The 20,212-nt window shown below is 48.7% G+C and overlaps 2 protein-coding genes and 1 long non-coding RNA gene across 4 annotated transcripts; all 3 read right to left on the bottom strand.

Annotated features, from left to right (window-relative positions):
• Positions 1-976: 976 nt before the first annotated feature.
• On the bottom strand, positions 977-7,592 carry LOC126980999 (transcription initiation factor TFIID subunit 11-like). The gene is made up of 2 exons (XM_050831540.1): positions 5,739-7,592; positions 977-1,356 (listed from the first exon to the last, which is right to left on the bottom strand). Exon 1 carries the CDS (start codon positions 7,538-7,540, stop codon positions 6,308-6,310), a length of 1,233 nt encoding a protein of 410 aa, XP_050687497.1. The 5' UTR covers positions 7,541-7,592; the 3' UTR covers positions 977-1,356; positions 5,739-6,307.
• Positions 977-11,985, bottom strand: LOC126981000 (putative surface protein SACOL0050). The gene is made up of 2 exons (XM_050831543.1): positions 11,836-11,985; positions 977-2,994 (listed from the first exon to the last, which is right to left on the bottom strand). The coding sequence occupies exons 1-2, from the start codon at positions 11,960-11,962 to the stop codon at positions 1,889-1,891; spliced, it is 1,233 nt and encodes a 410-aa protein (XP_050687500.1). The 5' UTR covers positions 11,963-11,985; the 3' UTR covers positions 977-1,888.
• LOC126981001 (uncharacterized) lies at positions 977-15,911 on the bottom strand. 2 transcript variants are annotated; one of them, XR_007733704.1, is made up of 2 exons: positions 15,319-15,911; positions 977-1,752 (listed from the first exon to the last, which is right to left on the bottom strand). It is a non-coding gene; the product is annotated as an uncharacterized LOC126981001 (long non-coding RNA). The 2 variants fall into 2 exon arrangements; XR_007733703.1 differs by having other exon boundaries at positions 977-1,629.
• Positions 15,912-20,212: the final 4,301 nt, after the last annotated feature.

The raw sequence follows: 20,212 nt of genomic DNA, 5'->3' as shown, positions 1-20,212 counted from the left end.
GGGAAACGGAGGAGGAAGAGTAAGACTAAGGAGGAATGAAAATGAATAAGGAAAGAGAGGAGGTACTTTTTGGATGAAGGAGAAGGAAGAAGGTGCAAGGGTGGAAGGTTGGGGTTGGGCAAGGGAGGAGAAGGGAGAGTAAAATTGTAAGACAGGAGAAGGGGCACATTTCGGAAGCAGGATAACACATGGAAACATTAATGAGCAGGCAGCAGAAAGTCTAATGGCCTTTGACGGGACTGCCTGCTTTAGCAATGAGTACGCTCCTCAGGTACTTTAGTGAACGGGTTGAAATACTTGCTCAGCTCAGGTACGGAGAGGCTCGATGCACTCCTGTCGCAATCAAACTAACGACCAATGGATTTTTTTAATGAGTGTATTGTTTTAGCGTTAACTACTGCATGAGGCGTGTTTCATTAGAAGATCACGAGGAGGAAAAAGAAAAAAAGAGTTCAAAGAAAAGAAGGAAGAGAGAGAGTACTGAGAAAATATGATAATGACAAAAAGGAGAGTATAAGAATAATAAAAGAAAAGGAAATATTAAGAAAGAGAGATGATGAAAGCGTCGGACGCTCCAGCCCCTCACATCAACTATTTCCAAAGGCCGAAGAGGACATCAACCGCTTTCTAATGTGTCTTTACGTTGCAGTGGTGAGCGTTCGAGGCACCATCAGCACACACCAGCACCTACGACACTGGCCGGACACACAGGCGAGTAAATAATGGCACTGTTACTGAACTGTGAGGTTATGGCTGCGGCGAGTGGTCAGCGTGCAAGGCCAAAGAAACATAAGTCGTTGTAGTAAGTTTTCTATAAAGCTTAATTTAGCTCATTCTTGAGGTTTGTTTAATTATGTTGTTTTCTTCGATGGTACCAAAGATAGCCTGCTTTGTACATGCTGATGGGTTTGGTGACGAAGAAAACAACAAGTATATTCTAAACTTTCTTAAGCTACGCAGAAAAGATGCGTGAGTACGATGATAAGTAAGAGAAACACTGAGAAATACAGCAGCGACACAATCTTGGGGCACGTCCTTTTTTTCCTTTTTTCTACAACCCTTTTGGAATTTGCGAAGGTGGAAGGAAAACTCCAGACGGTAGGGAGAGCAGCGTGCCCAGGCGTGCGATGTATGATTCCACCGCACAAGAGTACTCACGCCTCAATTCGCCTATTTGAAAAGCCTCTCGTGGAAGCTGCAGGAGTTTTCATGGACAATATTGTAATGCAGGTGCTAGTTGTACACGTCCTCTGGACCTTGAACGTGAAAATCACTCTTGATAACCCGGTCCGTCTCCTCTGGCCATGGGTTATAGTTGTACTGGGAGCCTGAACCTCCGAGGGACGGGACGTGTACCTATTCGGAGAGGCGAGGCTGTGATGGTTTTTGCGAGTACAGAGATGGCGTCGCGAAGTTCCCTTGAAGTAACGAGTCGGGGCAGAATCAGAGGAGAGGATATCAGAGGGACGGGTTAGGTACGGCGTTTCCAAGCATCCGGCCAGGAAGCCTCCCGGGCCACGCCGGCCACACGCTTCTCGCCGCGCCGCCTTCCGTTGCACCCAAACACGTGCTCGGGTACATGAAGGCGTCGGCGTAGAAGGGGTGCCTTTGGTGTGTTCATAAGGAAGCCTCCAAGGCCCGCGTCGGCCATCGGCCTCTCGCCGCAACGCCTTCCGTTGCACCCGAACATGTGCTTGGGTACATGAAGGCGTGGGCGTAGAAGGGGTGCCTTTAGCGTGTTCATAAGGAAGCCTCCAAGGCCCGCGTCGGCCATCGGCCTCTCGCCGCGCCGCCTTCCGTTGCACCCGAACATGTGCTCGGGTACATGAAGGCGTGGGCGTAGAAGGGGGCCTTCGACGCGTCCCTAAGGGAGGCTTCCTCGCGCCCCTCACAGCTCTCCACCAGTGCTGCCCCAACGCCAGTTCGCAATGTAAGCGGGTGGCCCCCACACTTTCAGAGTGCCTATTATCAAGGCCACTTCGGCGGCCACAAGCAGGCCGCGGCAGTGGTGTCTCCACGCCGCCCTCAGCCTTGCCAGAAGGCCGCGACCGCTGCCACGCTCGCTCCCTAGGCCTTCATCAGTGTCCTCCTCGGCGTCGTCTTCAGTTGTCTCCCACCCACTTCCTTCCGAGTCTTCGTCAGAGTCTTGTTCAGTCTCCTCCTCGGAGTGTTCTTCGTCGGTTTCCCATTCCGTCTCCTCCGTCTCTACATCAGTCTCCCCTGTGTTCCCATCAGGCTCCCGTTCACTGTCCTGTGAGTCCTCGTCATCAGCCTCGCATTCATCTTCTTCGTCAGTGCCTTCGTCAGTGCTCAGATCGCTCTCCTCGCCTGTGTATGCAGTGACTTCCAAGGTCTCCCAGTCACTCTCATCGGAATCTTCGTGTCCTCGTCCACTTTCCTTTCTGTCATTGAGAGCCTCCTTCTTCTCGTCGTTCACAGTTTCCTCTTGAGTATCTCTGTCATTTTCTGCCACATTACTTTCTTTGTTTTCAGCAGGGAACAGCTTTTCTGCTTTGCGTGCACTGTCATTAGTAGGAGCGTTATTTTCGACCCTATGGTCAGTAGTTTCCGTCTTTTCTGGCCCGGTGACATTGGGGTCGTTGCTGGCGTGGTCCTTTCCACCCATTTGGCCTCGGTGAGTGTTATTTGCCACCTCGTCAAACGGCCATTCCGTTGGCACCTCCGGCAATGGCGTGTGGGCCTGAAGAAGGACAACCTTTTCCTCGTAGACATGAAGGAAAAAACACTCTTGGCGGCCGCTCTGCAGCAGCTGCCCCATAAAGTCGTCGAGACTCACGCGGGCAACGCGAGTCACGCCGCTGCGCAGTGTCACGCAGATCTTGACCTGCGCGGCGCTAGCATCCGCCTTCCTGTTGTACTTGAAGACTCGCTCCAAGTCAAGGAAGGCTCTGTCGAAGAATGGGGCCTTGAGCCGGTCGCTGAACGAAAACGATACCAGCTCCTTCCAGGGGCCAGCCAGTATCCCGCAGAATCCTCGGCGCCGCCGAACGTTGACGGTCACCCGGCTAGGCTCGTTTGCTGCGCTGCTCCCCTCGCCGGGCGGAGCCACCACCACACAGGTGCCGTACACCACGCGTCGGATGTCCTTCTTGTGGACCATTTTGCAGATGTTTTAAATGTTAATGTTTCGATTTCCGAACCAAAGGAAGCTGCAGCAAGTAAGGGCAATGACAGACGGTACCGGGAGAGTCCCCCTTCCCCCATACTAACCCCCTGGACCTTCCCTCCCCCTACTGACGAGGCTGTTTCCCAAACCAGTGCTCACAGGCAAAAAACGTCGTGGTAGTAGTAGTAGTAGTAGTAGTAGTAATAGTAGTAGCAGCAGCAGTAACAGCAGCAGCAGCAGTAGCAGCAGCAGCAGCAGCAGCAGTGATAAGCAGTATGTACATAAAATGCAGCTGATATCGTACGAAGCCTACCTGTATGATTATGCTACAAAACACGTTGCTAGGCAAATCGCACTGTTGAAAAGATGGTCTATAACATGGAAGGCAGGAGCAGTGGAGAAAGGTACCAGGAGGGGGGAAAGGTCATTGGTAAGAAGTAAGGGATTGAGAATGATAAACTAACCAGGAAAGAAAGGAAGTGTTGGGAAAGATAAGCGTTTGGAAGGAGGGGAAAGGAACTGGGAAGAAGAAAGGGATCCATGAGACTATATTGAAACTGAAATGAAAAAAAAACTGTTGAATATAAAAAAAGAAATTCGGGAAGAGAGAAAACGAATGAAGAAAATACGATAGAAAGCGGAGAGGGACTGATGAATGAAAAAAACCCATCGCGGTGGAGAGGGATGGGATTAAGATGAAAAGAGGGACCGTGAAGAACAAAGGACTAATAAAGGAAAAAAGAGTGATTGGAAGTAAGGGAAAGGAATTACGAAGAAAGAGGTGAATGAGAGTGAATCATTGAAGGATAAAAAAAAAGGTTCCTGGGAGGGAAAGGAAAGAGAAGGGGCCAGAAAAGTGAGAAAAGTCATCTTGTGAAGGGCAAGAACGGTGCCTCTCGTCTGGGTCTCACCTGCACGAGTACCTGTCCCTTCACCTACCTGGAGCACGTGTCCTTGACGAGCGTTTGAACCGGTGCTTAGACACGCTTCTCCCTCCTCCTCCGCCTCCTCCTCCTCCTCCTCTCTTTTCTTCCTAATCTTCCTCTTCTCCTTCTGCTGTTCCTCCTAGTTTCTTCACCGAGCTGTAGACTTTCCTGCACCCTTTGACTTCCTTAAAACAACCACACACACACACACACACACACACACACACACACACACACACACATCGTCCTTTTTCTATCGTTCGTGAGGCCTTTACTGATTCATAACACGGAAAATTTGACTATATTCTGGATTACGTTTGTGCGAGTGTGTGTGTGTGTGTGTGTGTGTGTGTGTGTGTGTGTGTGTGTGTGTCTTTTGGTGGTGAATGTTTCTGTACGGTGAATATTTTTTTTCCTTTTACGTATGAAAATTTTCCTTTGAATCAGTTAACCTTTTTTGCTGTTATTTTTTTTCATGCGAGGGTGTTTCAATCTGGTTATAGCGTCCAAAGCCTTTGCGCCATAACGTTTTTATTGGCTCGTGTAAACTAATGAATCTTAAATATATGTCAGACTGATTAAGACGCCACTAATAACCTTGTACTTATTCACTGTTGTATGATATCAGTTTTATTAAGCTGTAGAATTCAATAATCGTGACATTCTTTTTTTTCTGAGCAATCATTGAAATTTTAAGAAGATGAAATAAAGCTCTTCCTATATCCACTGGAGTATACAAGAGAAAAAAACAGAGGGATGTAAGCTTGAATAATTATAATGGATTTTGGAATAATGAAATGTATCCCTCTTAATTGTCCTGTTCCTTTCTTTCATTTTGCGGTTTATAAGAGAAACTACGAGAACGACGAAAGCCTATAAATATAAGGAATCACTACCACAATTGTTTTACGCCGCAATTACGTATTTCATTAGTATTTTTCCCCACAAGTGTTTATGAATCATTTCCACGGCCGGGGCATATGGCTGATATCTGCGGGAGTCATGCACAATACCGCCGCATAGGATTGCATTGTAATATAACGCCCCACTTTTAATTAATATTGCACGAGTCATGTTTATTAATGCGGCGAGTGGTCAGCGTGCAAGGCCAAAGAAACGTAGGTCGTTGTAGTAAGTTTTCTATAAAGCTTAGTTTAGCTCATTCTTTAGGTTTGTTTAATTATGTTGTTTTCTTCGATGGTACCAAAGATAGCCTGCTTTGTACATGCTGATGGGTTTGGTGACGAAGAAAACAACAAGTATATTCTAAACTTTCTTAAGCTACGCAGAAAAGATGCGTGAATACGATGATAAGTAAGAGAAACACTGAGAAATACAGCAGCGACACAATCTTGGGGCACGTCCTTTTTTTCCTTTTTTCTACAACCCTTTTGGAATTTGCGAAGGTGGAAGGAAAACTCCAGACGGTAGGGAGAGCAGCGTGCCCAGGCGTGCGATGTATGATTCCGCCGCACAAGAGTACTCACGCCTCAGTTCGCCTGTTTGAAAAGCCTCTCGTGGAAGTTGCAGGAGTTTTCATGGACAATTTTGTAATGCAGGTGCTAGTTGTACACGTCCTCTGGACCTTGAACGTGAAAATCACTCTTGATAACCCGGTCCGTCTCCTCTGGTCATGGGTTATAGTTGTACTGGGAGCCTGAACCTCCGAGGGACGGGACGTGTACCGGATCGGAGAGGCGAAGCTGTGATGGTTTTTGCGAGTACAGAGATGGCGTCGCGAAGTTCCCTTGAAGTAACGAGTCGGGGCAGAATCGGAGGAGAGGATATCAGAGGGACGGGTTAGGTACGGCGTTTCGAAGAAGGCAAAGAAGGCGAGGCTGTGAGGGTTTGGGGGTGTGCAAATAAGGGATGCAAAGTGCATGGGAGGAGGATGAAGCCTCCCGGGAGGAGAGGAAGGCCAAGAAAGAGATTCTTGGACGCCACAGAGGAGGACAAGCATTCCGGGCGCCGTCTCTGCAGCAGCCGGGCAGGAAGCCTCCCGGGCCACGCCGGCCACACGCTTCTCGCCGCGCCGCCTTCCGTTGCACCCAAACACGTGCTCGGGTACATGAAGGCGTCGGCGTAGAAGGGGTGCCTTTGGCGTGTTCATAAGGAAGCCTCCAAGGCCCGCGTCGGCCATCGGCCTCTCGCCGCGCCGCCTTCCGTTGCACCCGAACATGTGCTCGGGTACATGAAGGCGTGGGCGTAGAAGGGGGCCTTCGACGCGTCCCTAAGGGAGGCTTCCTCGCGCCCCTCACAGCTCTCCACCAGTGCCGCCCCAACGCCAGTTCGCAATGTAAGCGGGTGGCCCCCACACTTTCAGAGTGCCTATTATCAAGGCCACTTCGGCGGCCACAAGCAGGCCGCGGCAGTGGTGTCGCCACGCCGCCGTCAGCCTAGCCAGGAGGCCGCGACCGCTGCCACGTTCGCTCCCTAGGCCTTCATCAGTGTCCTCCTCGGCGTCGTCTTCAGTTGTCTCCCACCCACTTCCTTCCGAGTCTTCGTCAGAGACTTGTTCAGTCTCCTCCTCGGAGTGTTCTTCGTCGGTCTCCCATTCCGTCTCCTCCGTCTCTACATCAGTCTCCCCTGTGTTCCCATCAGGCTCCCGTTCACTGTCCTGTGAGTCCTCGTCATCAGCCTCGCATTCATCCTCTTCGTCAGTGCCTTCGTCAGTGCTCAGATCGCTCTCCTCGCCTGCGTATGCAGTGACTTCCAAGGTCTCCCAGTCACTCTCATCAGAATCTTCGTGTCCTCGTCCACTTTCCTTTCTGTCATTGAGAGCCTCCTTGTTCTCGTCGTTCACAGTTTCCTCTTGAGTTTCCCTGTCATTTTCTGCCACATTACTTTCTTTGTCTTCAGCAGGGAATAGCTTTTCTGCTTTGCGTGCACTGTCATTGGTAGGAGCGTTATTTTCGACCCAATGGTCAATGGTTTCCGTCTTTTCTGGCCCGGTGACATTGGGGTCGTTGCTGGTGTGGTCCTTTCCACCCTTTTGGTCTCGGTGAGTGTTATTTGCCACTCCGTCAAACGGCCATTCCGTTGGCACCTCCGGCAATGGCGTGTGGGCCTGAAGAAGGACAACCTTTTCCTCGTAGACATAAAGGAAAAAACACTCAGGGCGGCCGCTCTGCAGCAGCTGCCCCATAAAGTCGTCGAGACTCACGCGGGCAACGCGAGTCACGCCGCTGCGCAGTGTCACGCAGATCTTGACCTGCGCGGCGCTAGCATCCGCCTTCCTGTTGTACTTGAAGACTCGCTCCAAGTCAAGGAAGGCTCTGTCGAAGAATGGGGCCTTGAGCCGGTCGCTGAACGAAAACGATACCAGCTCCTTCCAGGGGCCAGCCAGTATCCCGCAGAAACCTCGGCGCCGCCGAACGCTGACGGTCACCCGGCTAGGCTCGTTTGCGGCGCTGCTCCCCTCGCCGGGCGGAGCCACCACCACACAGGTGCCGTACACCACGCGTCGGATGTCCTTCTTGTGGACCATTTTGCAGATGTTTTAAATGTTAATGTTTCGATTTTCGAACCAAAGGAAGCTGCAGCAAGTAAGGACAATGACAGACGGTACCGGGAGAGTCCCCCCTCCCCCCCCCCTTACTAACCCCCTGGACCTTCCCTCCCCCTACTGACGAGGCTGTTTCCCAAACCAGTGCTCACAGGCAAAAAACGTCGTGGTAGTAGTAGTAGTAGTAGTAGTAGTAATAGTAGTAGCAGCAGCAGTAGCAGCGGCAGCAGCAGTAGGAGCAGCAGCAGCAGCAGCAGTAATAAGCAGTACGTACATAAAATGCAGCTGATATCGTACGAAGCCTACCTGTATGATTATGCTACAAAACACGTTGCTAGTCAAATCGCACTGTTGAAAAGATGGTCTATAACATGGAAGGCAGGAGCAGTGGAGAAAGGTACCAGGAGGGGGGAAAGGTCATTGGTAAGAAGTAAGGGATTGAGAATGAGAAACTAACCAGGAAAGAAAGGAAGTGTTGGGAAAGATAAGCGTTTGGAAGGAGGGGAAAGGGACTGGGAAGAAGAAAGGGATCCATGAGACTATATTGAAACTGAAATGAAAAAAAACTGTTGAATATAAAAAAAGAAATTCGGGAAGAGAGAAAACGAATGAAGAAAATACGATAGAAAGCGGAGAGGGACTGATGAATGAAAAAAAAAGCATCGCGGTGGAGAGGGATGGGATTAAGATGAAAAAAGGGACCGTGAAGAACAAAGGACTAATAAAGGAAAAAAGAGTGATTGGAAGTAGGGGAAAGGAATTACGAAGAAAGAGGTGACTGAGAATGAATCATTGAAGGATAAAAAAAAAGGTTACTGGGAGGGAAAGGAAAGAGAAGGGGCCAGAAAAGTGAGAAAAGTCATCTTGTGAAGGGCAAGAACGGTGGCTCTCGTCTGGGCCTCACCTGCACGAGTACCTGTCCCTTCACCTACCTGGAGCACGTGTCCTTGACGAGCGTTTGAACCGCTGCTTAGACACGCTTCTCCCTCCTCCTCCTACTCCTCCTCCTCCTCTCTTTTCTTCCTAATCTTCCTCTTCTCCTTCTGCTGTTCTTCCTAGTTTCTTCACCGAGCTGTAGACTTTCCTGCACCCTTTGACTTCCTTAAAACAAACACACACACACACACACACACACACACACACACACACACACACACACACACACACATCGTCCTTTTTCTATCGTTCGTGCGGCCTTTACTGATTCATAACACGGAAAATTTGACTATATTCTGGATTACGTTTGTGCGAGTGTGTGTGTGTGTGTGTGTGTGTGTGTGTATGTGTGTCTTTTGGTGGTGAATGTTTCTGTACGGTGAATATTTTTTTTTCTTTTTACGTATGAAAATTTTCCTTTGAATCAGTTAACCTTTTTTGCTGTTATTTTTTTTCATGCGAGGGTGTTTCAATCTGGTTATAGCGTCCAAAGCCTTTGCGCCATAACGTTTTTATTGGCTCGTGTAAACTAATGAATCTTAAATATATGTCAGACTGATTAAGACGCCACTAATAACCTTGTACTTATTCACTGTTGTATGATATCAGTTTTATTAAGCTGTAGAATTCAATAATCGTGACATTCTTTTTTTTCTGAGCAATCATTGAAATTTTAAGAAGATGAAATAAAGCTCTTCCTATATCCACTGGAGTATACAAGAGAAAAAAAACAGAGGGATGTAAGCTTGAATAATTATAATGGATTTTGGAATAATGAAATGTATCCCTCTTAATTGTCCTGTTCCTTTCTTTCATTTTGCGGTTTATAAGAGAAACTACGAGAACGACGAAAGCCTATAAATATAAGGAATCACTACCACAATTGTTTTACGCCGCAATTACGTATTTCATTAGTATTTTTCCCCACAAGTGTTTATGAATCATTTCCACGGCCGGGGCATATGGCTGATATCTGCGGGAGTCATGCACAATACCGCCGCATAGGATTGCATTGTGATATAACGCCCCACTTTTAATTAATATTGCACGAGTCATGTTTATTAATGCGGCGAGTGGTCAGCGTGCAAGGCCAAAGAAACGTAGGTCGTTGTAGTAAGTTTTCTTTAAAGCTTAATTTAGCTCATTCTTTAGGTTTGTTTAATTATGTTGTTTTCTTCGATGGTACCAAAGATAGCCTGCTTTGTACATGCTGATGGGTTTGGTGACGAAGAAAACAACAAGTATATTCTAAATTTTCTTAAGCTACGCAGAAAAGATGCGTGAGTACGATGATAAGTAAGAGAAACACTGAGAAATACAGCAGCGACACAATCTTGGGGCACGTCCTTTTTTTCCTTTTTTCTACAACCCTTTTGGAATTTGCGAAGGTGGCAGGAAAACTCCGGACGGTAGGGAGAGCAGCGTGCCCAGGTGTGCGAAATATGATTCCGCCGCACAAGAGTACTCACGCCTCAGTTCGCCTGTTTGAAAAGCCTCTCGTGGAAGTTGCAGGAGTTTTCATGGACAATTTTGTAATGCAGGTGCTAGTTGTACACGTTCTCTGGACTTTGAACGTGAAAATCACTCTTGATAACCCGGTCCGTCTCCTATGGCCATGGGTTATAGTTGTACTGGGAGCCTGAACCTCCGAGGGACGGGACATGTACCTGTTCAGAGAGGCGAGGCTGTGATGGTTTTTGCGAGTACAGAGATGGCGTCGCGAAGTTCCCTTGAAGTAACGAGTCGGGGCAGAATCAGAGGAGAGGATATCAGAGGGACGGGTTAGGTACGGCGTTTCGAAGAAGGCAAAGATGGCGAGGCTGTGAGGGTTTGGGAGTGTGCAAATAAGGGATGCAAAGTGCATGGGAGGAGGATGAAGCCTCCCGGGAGGAGAGGAAGGCCAAGAAAGAGATTCTTGGACGCCACAGAGGAGGACAAGCATTCCAGCGCCGTCTCTGCAGCATCCGGCCAGGAAGCCTCCCGGGCCACGCCGGCCACACGCTTCTCGCCGCGTCGCCTTCCGTTGCACCCAAACGCGTGCTCGGGTACATGAAGGCGTCGGCGTAGAAGGGGTGCCTTTGGCGTGTTCATAAGGAAGCCTCCAAGGCCCGCGTCGGCCATCGGCCTCTCGCAGCGCCGCCTTCCGTTGCACCCGAACATGTGCTCGGGTACATGAAGGCGTGGGCGTAGAAGGGGGCCTTCGACGCGTCCCTAAGGGAGGCTTCCTCGCGCCCCTCACAGCTCTCCACCAGTGCCGCCCCAACGCCAGTTCGCAATGTAAGCGGGTGGCCCCCACACTTTCAGAGTGCCTATTATTAAGGCCACTTCGGCGGCCACAAGCAGGCCGCGGCAGTGGTGTCGCCACGCCGCCCTCAGCCTTGCCAGGAGGCCGCGACCGCTGCCACGCTCGCTCCCTAGGCCTTCATCAGTGTCCTCCTCGGCGTCGTCTTCAGTTGTCTCCCACCCACTTCCTTCCGAGTCTTCGTCAGAGTCTTGTTCAGTCTCCTCCTCGGAGTATTCTTCGTCGGTCTCCCATTCCGTCTCCTCCGTCTCTACATCAGTCTCCCCTGTGTTCCCATCAGGCTCCCGTTCACTGTCCTGTGAGTCCTCGTCATCAGCCTCGCATTCATCCTCTTTGTCAGTGCCTTCGTCAGTGCTCAGATCGCTCTCCTCGCCTGCGTATGCAGTGACTTCCAAGGTCTCCCAGTCACTCTCATCGGAATCTTCGTGTCCTCGTCCACTTTCCTTTTTGTCATTGAGAGCCTCCTTCTTCTCGTCGTTCACAGTTTCCTCTTGAGTTTCCCTGTCATTTTCTGCCACATTACTTTCTTTGTCTTCAGCAGGGAATAGCTTTTCTGCTTTGCGTGCACTGTCATTGGTAGGAGCGTTATTTTCGACCCAATGGTCAGTGGTTTCCGTCTTTTCTGGCCCGGTGGCATTGGGGTCGTTGCTGGCGTGGTCCTTTCCACCCTTTTTGCCTCGGTGAGTGTTATTTGCCACTCCGTCAAACGGCCATTCCGTTGGCACCTCCGGCAATGGCGTGTGGGCCTGAAGAAGGACAACCTTTTCCTCGTAGACATAAAGGAAAAAACACTCAGGGCGGCCGGTCTGCAGCAGCTGCCCCATAAAGTCGTCGAGACTCACGCGGGCAACGCGAGTCACGCCGCTGCGCAGGGTCACGCACATCTTGACCTGCGCGGCGCTAGCATCCGCCTTCCTGTTGTACTTGAAGATTCGCTCCAAGTCAAGGAAGGCTCTGTCGAAGAATGGGGCCTTGAGCCGGTCGCTGAACGAAAACGATACCAGCTCCTTCCAGGGGCCAGCCAGTATCCCGCAGAAACCTCGGCGCCGCCGAACGCTGACGGTCACCCGGCTAGGCTCGTTTGCGGCGCTGCTCCCCTCACCGGGCGGAGCCACCACCACACAGGTGCCGTACACCACGCGTCGGATGTCCTTCTTGTGGACCATTTTGCAGATGTTTTAAATGTTAATGTTTCGATTTCCGAACCAAAGGAAGCTGCAGCAAGTAAGGGCAATAACAGACGGTACCGGGAGAGTCCTCCCTCCCCCCCCCTACGAACCCCCTGGACCTTCCCTCCCCCTACTGACGAGGCTGTTTCCCAAACCAGTGCTCACAGGCAAAAAACGTCGTGGTAGTAGTAGTAGTAGTAGTAGTAGTAGTAATAGTAGTAGCAGCAGCAGTAACAGCAGCAGCAGCAGTAGCGGCAGCAGCAGCAGCAGCAGTGATAAGCAGTATGTACATAAAATGCAGCGGATATCGTACGAAGCCTACCTGTATGATTATGCTACAAAACACGTTGCTAGTCAAATCGCACTGTTGAAAAGATGGTCTATAACATGGAAGGCAGGAGCAGTGGAGAAAGGTACCAGGAGGGGGGAAAGGTCATTGGTAAGAAGTAAGGGATTGAGAATGAGAAACTAACCAGGAAAGAAAGGAAGTGTTGGGAAAGATAAGCGTTTGGAAGGAGGGGAAAGGAACTGGGAAGAAGAAAGGGATCCATGAGACTATATTGAAACTGAAATGAAAAAAAACTGTTGAATATAAAAAAAGAAATTCGGGAAGAGAGAAAACGAATGAAGAAAATACGATAGAAAGCGGAGAGGGACTGATGAATGAAAAAAAAAGCATCGCGGTGGAGAGGGATGGGATTAAGATGAAAAAAGGGACCGTGAAGAACAAAGGACTAATAAAGGAAAAAAGAGTGATTGGAAGTAGGGGAAAGGAATTACGAAGAAAGAGGTGAATGAGAGTGAATCATTGAAGGATAAAAAAAAAAGGTTCCTGAGAGGGAAAGGAAAGAGAAGGGGCCAGAAAAGTGAGAAAAGTCATCTTGTGAAGGGCAAGAACGGTGCCTCTCGTCTGGGCCTCACCTGCACGAGTACCTGTCCCTTCACCTACCTGGAGCACGTGTCCTTGACGAGCGTTTGAACCGCTGCTTAGACACGCTTCTCCCTCCTCCTCCGCCTCCTCCTCCTCCTCCTCTCTTTTCTTCCTAAACTCCTCTTCTCCTTCTGCTGTTCCTCCTAGTTTCTTCACCGAGCTGTAGACTTTCCTGCACCCTTTGACTTCCTTAAACACACACACACACACACACACACACACACACACACACACACACACACACACACACACACACACACACACACACACACACACACACACACACACACACACACACACACACACACACACACACACACACACACACACACATACACACACACACATCGTCCTTTTTCTATCGTTCGTGAGGCCTTTATTGATTCATAACACGGAAAATTTGACTATATTCTGGATTACATTTGTGCGTGTGTGTGTGTCTGTCTGTATGCGTGTGTGTGTGTGTGTGTGTGTGTGTGTGTGTCTGTCTTTTGGTGGTGAATGTTTCTGTACGGCGATTTTTTTTTTTCTTATTACGTATGAAAATTTTCCTTTGAATCAGTTAACCTTTTTTGCTGTTATTTATTTTTATGCGAGGGTGTTTCAATCTGGTTATAGCGTCCAAAGCCTTTGCGCCATAACGTTTTTATTGGCTCGTGTAAACTAATGAATCTTAAATATATGTCAGACTGATTAAGACGCCACTAATAACCTTGTACTTATTCACTGTTGTATGGTATCAATTTTATTAAGCTGTAGAATTCAATAATCGTGACATTCTTTTTTTTCTGAGCAATCATTGAAATTTTAAGAAGATGAAATAAAGCTCTTCCTATATCCACTGGAGTATACAAGAGAAAAAAAACAGAGGGATGTAAGCTTGAATAATTATAATGGATCCTTTTTTCAAGTTTTCTGTTCATTTATTTATCTCTTGCGGTTTAGAAGAGAAAACAGTATGACAATAAAACTTGGAATAATGAAATGTATCCCTTTTAATTGTCCTGTTCCTTTCTTTCATTTTGCGGTTTATAAGAGAAACTACGAGAACGACGAAAGCCTATAAATATAAGGAATCACTACCACAATTGTTTTACGCCGCAATTACGTATTTCATTAGTATTTTTCCCCACAAGTGTTTATGAATCATTTCCACGGCCGGGGCATATGGCTGATATCTGCGGGAGTCATGCACAATACCGCCGCATAGGATTGCATTGTAATATAACGCCCCACTTTTAATTAATATTGCACGAGTCATGTTTATTAATGCGGCGAGTGGTCAGCGTGCAAGGCCAAAGAAACGTAGGTCGTTGTAGTAAGTTTTCTATAAAGCTTAGTTTAGCTCATTCTTTAGGTTTGTTTAATTATGTTGTTTTCTTCGATGGTACCAAAGATAGCCTGCTTTGTACATGCTGATGGGTTTGGTGACGAAGAAAACAACAAGTATATTCTAAATTTTCTTAAGCTACGCAGAAAAGATGCGTGAATACGATGATAAGTAAGAGAAACACTGAGAAATACAGCAGCGACACAATCTTGGGGCACGTCCTTTTTTTCCTTTTTTCTACAACCCTTTTGGAATTTGCGAAGGTGGAAGGAAAACTCCAGACGGTAGGGAGAGCAGCGTGCCCAGGCGTGCGATGTATGATTCCGCCGCACAAGAGTACTCACGCCTCAGTTCGCCTGTTTGAAAAGCCTCTCGTGGAAGTTGCAGGAGTTTTCATGGACAATTTTGTAATGCAGGTGCTAGTTGTACACGTTCTCTGGACTTTGAACGTGAAAATCACTCTTGATAACCCGGTCCGTCTCCTCTGGCCATGGGTTATAGTTGTACTGGGAGCCTGAACCTCCGAGGGACGGGACGTGTAGCTGATCGGAGAGGCGAAGCTGTGATGGTTTTTGCGAGTACAGAGATGGCGTCGCGGAGTTCCCTTGAAGTAACGAGTCGGGGCAGAATCAGAGGAGAGGATATCAGAGGGACGGGTTAGGTACGGCGTTTCGAAGAAGGCAAAGATGGCGAGGCTGTGAGGGTTTGGGAGTGTGCAAATAAGGGATGCAAAGTGCATGGGAGGAGGATGAAGCCTCCCGGGAGGAGAGGAAGGCCAAGAAAGAGATTCTTGGACGCCACAGAGGAGGACAAGCATTCCAGCGCCGTCTCTGCAGCATCCGGCCAGGAAGCCTCCCGGGCCACGCCGGCCACACGCTTCTCGCCGCGTCGCCTTCCGTTGCACCCAAACGCGTGCTCGGGTACATGAAGGCGTCGGCGTAGAAGGGGCGCCTTTGGCGTGTTCATAAGGAAGCTCTCCCGCGTCGGCCATCGACCTCTCGCCGCACCGCCTTCCGTTGCACCCGAACATGTGCTCGGGTACATGAAGGTGTGGGCGTAGAAGGGGTGCCTTTGGCGTGTTCATAAGGAAACCTCCAAGGCCCGCGTCGGCCATCGGCCTCTCGCCGCGCCGCCTTCCGTTGCACCCGAACATGTGCTCGGGTACATGAAGGCGTGGGCGTAGAAGGGGGCCTTCGACGCGTCCCTAAGGGAGGCTTCCTCGCGCCCCTCACAGCTCTCCACCAGTGCCGCCCCAACGCCAGTTCGCAATGTAAGCGGGTGGCCCCCACACTTTCAGAGTGCCTATTATTAAGGCCACTTCGGCGGCCACAAGCAGGCCGCGGCAGTGGTGTCGCCACGCCGCCCTCAGCCTTGCCAGGAGGCCGCGACCGCTGCCACGCTCGCTCCCTAGGCCTTCATCAGTGTCCTCCTCGGCGTCGTCTTCAGTTGTCTCCCACCCACTTCCTTCCGAGTCTTCGTCAGAGTCTTGTTCAGTCTCCTCCTCGGAGTATTCTTCGTCGGTCTCCCATTCCGTCTCCTCCGTCTCTACATCAGTCTCCCCTGTGTTCCCATCAGGCTTCCGTTCACTGTCCTGTGAGTCCTCGTCATCAGCCTCGCATTCATCCTCTTTGTCAGTGCCTTCGTCAGTGCTCAGATCGCTCTCCTCGCCTGTGTATGCAGTGACTTCCAAGGTCTCCCAGTCACTCTCATCGGAATCTTCGTGTCCTCGTCCACTTTCCTTTTTGTCATTGAGAGCTTCCTTCTTCTCGTCGTTCACAGTTTCCTCTTGAGTTTCCCTGTCATTTTCTGCCACATTACTTTCTTTGTCTTCAGCAGGGAATAGCTTTTCTGCTTTGCGTGCACTGTCATTGGTAGGAGCGTTATTTTCGACCCAATGGTCAGTGGTTTCCGTCTTTTCTGGCCCGGTGACATTGGGGTCGTTGCTGGCGTGGTCCTTTCCACCCTTTTTGCCTCGGTGAGTGTTATTTGCCACTCCGTCAAACGGCCATTCCGTTGGCACCTCCGGCAATGGCGTGTGGGCCTGAAGAAGGACAACCTTTTCCTCGTAGACATAAAGGAAAAAACACTCAGGGCGGCCGCTCTGCAGCAGCTGCCCCATAAAGTCGTCGAGACTCACGCGGGCCACGCGAGTCACGCCGCTGCGCAGGGTCACGCAGATCTTGACCTGCGCGGCGCTAGCATCCGCCTTCATGTTGTACTTGAAGACTCGCTCCAAGTCAAGGAAGGCTCTGTCGAAGAATGGGGCCTTGAGCCGGTCGCTGAACGAAAACGATACCAGCTCCTTCCAGGGGCCAGCCAGTATCCCGCAGAAACCTTGGCGCCGCCGAACGCTGACGGTCACCCGGCTAGGCGCGTTCGCGGCGCTGGTCCCCTTGCCGGGCGGAGCCACCACTACACAGGTGCCGTACACCACGCGTCGGATGTCCTTCTTGTGGACCATTTTGCAGATGTTTTAAATGTTGTTTCGATTTCCGAACCAAAGGAAGCTGCAGCAAGTAAGGGCAATAACAGACGGTACCGGGAGAGTCCTCCCTCCCCCCCCCTACTAACCCCCTGGACCTTCCCTCCCCCTACTGACGAGGCTGTTTCCCAAACCAGTGCTCACAGGCAAAACACGTCGTGGTAGTAGTAGTAGTAGTAGTAGTAGTAGTAATAGTAGTAGCAGCAGCAGTAGCAGCGGCAGCAGCAGTAGGAGCAGCAGCAGCAGTAATAAGCAGTACGTACATAAAATGCAGCTGATATCGTACGAAGCCTACCTGTATGATTATGCTACAAAACACGTTGCTAGTCAAATCGCACTGTTGAAAAGATGGTCTATAACATGGAAGGCAGGAGCAGTGGAGAAAGGTACCAGGAGGGGGGAAAGGTCATTGGTAAGAAGTAAGGGATTGAGAATGAGAAACTAACCAGGAAAGAAAGGAAGTGTTGGGAAAGATAAGCGTTTGGAAGGAGGGGAAAGGAACTGGGAAGAAGAAAGGGATCCATGAGACTATATTGAAACTGAAATGAAAAAAAACTGTTGAATATAAAAAAAGAAATTCGGGAAGAGAGAAAACGAATGAAGAAAATACGATAGAAAGCGGAGAGGGACTGATGAATGAAAAAAAAAGCATCGCGGTGGAGAGGGATGGGATTAAGATGAAAAAAAGGACCGTGAAGAACAAAGGACTAATAAAGGAAAAAAGAGTGATTGGAAGCAGGGGAAAGGAATTACGAAGAAAGAGGTGAATGAGAGTGAATCATTGAAGGGTAAAAAAAAAGGTTCCTGGGAGGGAAAGGAAAGAGAAGGGGCCAGAAAAGTGAGAAAAGTCATCTTGTGAAGGGCAAGAACGGTGCCTCTCGTCTGGGCCTCACCTGCACGAGTACCTGTCCCTTCACCTACCTGGAGCACGTGTCCTTGACGAGCGTTTGAACCGCTGCTTAGACACGCTTCTCCCTCCTCCTCCGCCTCCTCCTCCTCCTCCTCTCTTTTCTTCCTACTCTTCCTCTTCTCCTTCTGCTGTTCCTCCTTGTTTCTTCACCGAGCTGTAGACTTTCCTGCACCCTTTGACTTCCTTAAACACACACACACACACACACACACACACACACACACACACACACACACACACACACACACACACAACCACACACACACACACACACACACACACACACACACACACACACACACACACACACACACACACACACACACACACACACACATCGTCCTTTTTCTATCGTTCGTGCGGCCTTTACTGATTCATAACACGGAAAATTTGACTATATTCTGGATTACGTTTGTGCGTGTGTGTGTGTCTGTGTGTGTGTGTGTGTGTGTGTGTGTGTGTGTCTTTTGGTGGTGAATGTTTCTGTACGGCGAATTTTTTTTTTTCTTTTTACGTATGAAAATTTTCCTTTGAATCAGTTAACCTTTTTTGCTGTTATTTTTTTTCATGCGAGGGTGTTCAATCTGGTTATAGCGTCCAAAGCCTTTGCGCCATAACGTTTCTATTGGGTCGTGCAAACTAATGAATCTTAAATATATGTCAGACTGATTAAGACGCCACTAATAACCTTGTACTTATGAACTTTTGTATGGTATCAGTTTTATTAAGCTGTAAAATTCAATAATCGTGACATTCTTTTTTTTCTGAGCAATCATTGAAATTTTAAGAAGATGAAATAAAGCTCTTCCTATATCCACTGGAGTATACAAGAGAAAAAAACAGAGGGATGTAAGCTTGAATAATTACAATGAATCCTTTCTCTCAATTTTTTCTGTTCATTTCTTTTTTCTCTTGCGGCTTAGAAGAGAAAAAAACAAAACTATAAAACTTGGAATAATGAAATGTATCCCTTTTTAATTTTCCTGATCCTTTCTTTCATTCTGCGGTTTAGAAGAGAAACTACGAGAACGACGAAAGCCTGAAATAATATAACGAATCACTACCACAATTGATTTACGCCGCCATTACGTATTTCATTATTTTTTTCCCCACGAGTGTTTATGAATCATTTCCACGGCCGGGGCATATGGCTGATATCTGCGGGAGTCATGTACAATACCGCCGCATAGGATTGCATTGTAATATAACGCCCCACTTTTCATTAATATTGCACGAGTCATGTTTATTAATGCCCCGTTATGGCCTCGCTCCTACCTGCCGCTACTCGTAACCTTTGTGGCGCCGCGGGACACAGGTAGGGCAGTGCATGTGAGTACCTGTGTTGGGCTGTCATGGCGTTCAAAGGGTAGGGTTGGTGGGATGGCTTTGTGTTGGAGTGGTATTATAGGTGAGGTTGACGCGGGTGGAAGTACCTGTGTTGGGCTGTCACGGTATTCAAAGGGTAGTGTTTGTGGTATGGCTTTGTGTTAAGGATGTATAGATGAAGTTATGACTGTGTATGTACCTGTGTTTGGTGTTTGTAGGCTGTGTGTGTGTTGTAGTGGTATAGGTAAGTCAGTGGCTGTGTGTACCTATGCTTGGTGCTTTTATGATGTTTTATGGTGGTGTCGGTGGGTTTGAAATAGTGTACAAAATGATCGAGTCGTGTACACGGCAAAAATAGTAATGGTCAGGTAAAAAGGGTTGAGAATTCACCTTTATTTCGCATGCGTTTTTCTCATTAACTAGAAAGCAGATCCTTGAGCGCGTGGGAGGTTTCCGGTTAACACTGCAGCGGAATTTTTCATTTTCATTCCATATATATATTAACCTTGGCATCGATATATGGGAGTGTGAACGTACATGGCTCCGATATTTTAAGATACATTTTTACTTTCTTGTTAAAATCATTGGAGTGTGTGTGTGTGTGTGTGTGTGTGTGTGTGTGTGTGTGAGTATAGGCTAGGGCTTACTCTGGGCTTACGTGTTGGCGTGGAGAGTGGATGCGTTGACGGAAGACATGGAGTATTGGACCTACCACGTTCCATGCCTGTCCGCCTGTGTCTGTCTGTCTGTATCTTTCCGTCTGTCTGTATGTTCTTCCCCATCTGTCGCATTATCATTACCACCATTATCACACACACACACACACACACACACACACACACACACACACACACACACACTCAAAATAAACAGCCGGACCAGAAAAATCCAAAGCACGTATAAATTCCAGCAGATGTCAGAGGACCACGCAAAACTGAATCATACACAGCGCAAAATTGCATTCACGGGAGGGAGGAGGAGGAGGAGGAGGAAGAAGGGGAGGAGGAGGACGAGCCAACAGATTCGTCGTGCTCACGGGGAAATATTTAATTATCTGCGGGAATGCACATGGAAGAGGGAGGCCCAGAGGATGGCTGTACTGACGGAAGCGGAAGAGAGGAAGGGGAAAAAGGATGGGATAGAAGGACTAGGACGAAGAGGATAGGGATGTTGAAGTGAAATGGTTACAAGGAAGAAGAGGATAAAAGGCTAAGAGGCGATATAACAACATAGTTTGAGAGGAGGGCAAAGAGGAGGAAAAAAAGATA

This window comes from Eriocheir sinensis, chromosome 46 (genome assembly GCF_024679095.1).
Source record: "Eriocheir sinensis breed Jianghai 21 chromosome 46, ASM2467909v1, whole genome shotgun sequence".
NCBI lineage: Eukaryota > Metazoa > Arthropoda > Malacostraca > Decapoda > Varunidae > Eriocheir > Eriocheir sinensis.
This window is presented reverse-complemented; position numbering and strand designations above follow the sequence as displayed.

Bases quoted from the DNA above. Each gene is read 5' to 3' on its own strand.
- LOC126980999 (XM_050831540.1), bottom strand. From the start codon at position 7,540: ATGGTCCACAAGAAGGACATCCGACGCGTGGTGTACGGCACCTGTGTG.
- LOC126981000 (XM_050831543.1), bottom strand. From the start codon at position 11,962: ATGGTCCACAAGAAGGACATCCGACGCGTGGTGTACGGCACCTGTGTG. The intron at 2,995-11,835 runs GTTTCTGCGGGA...GGCGGCGCCGAG, and splicing joins CAGCGTTCGGCGGCGCCGAG to GATTCTGCGGGATACTGGCT.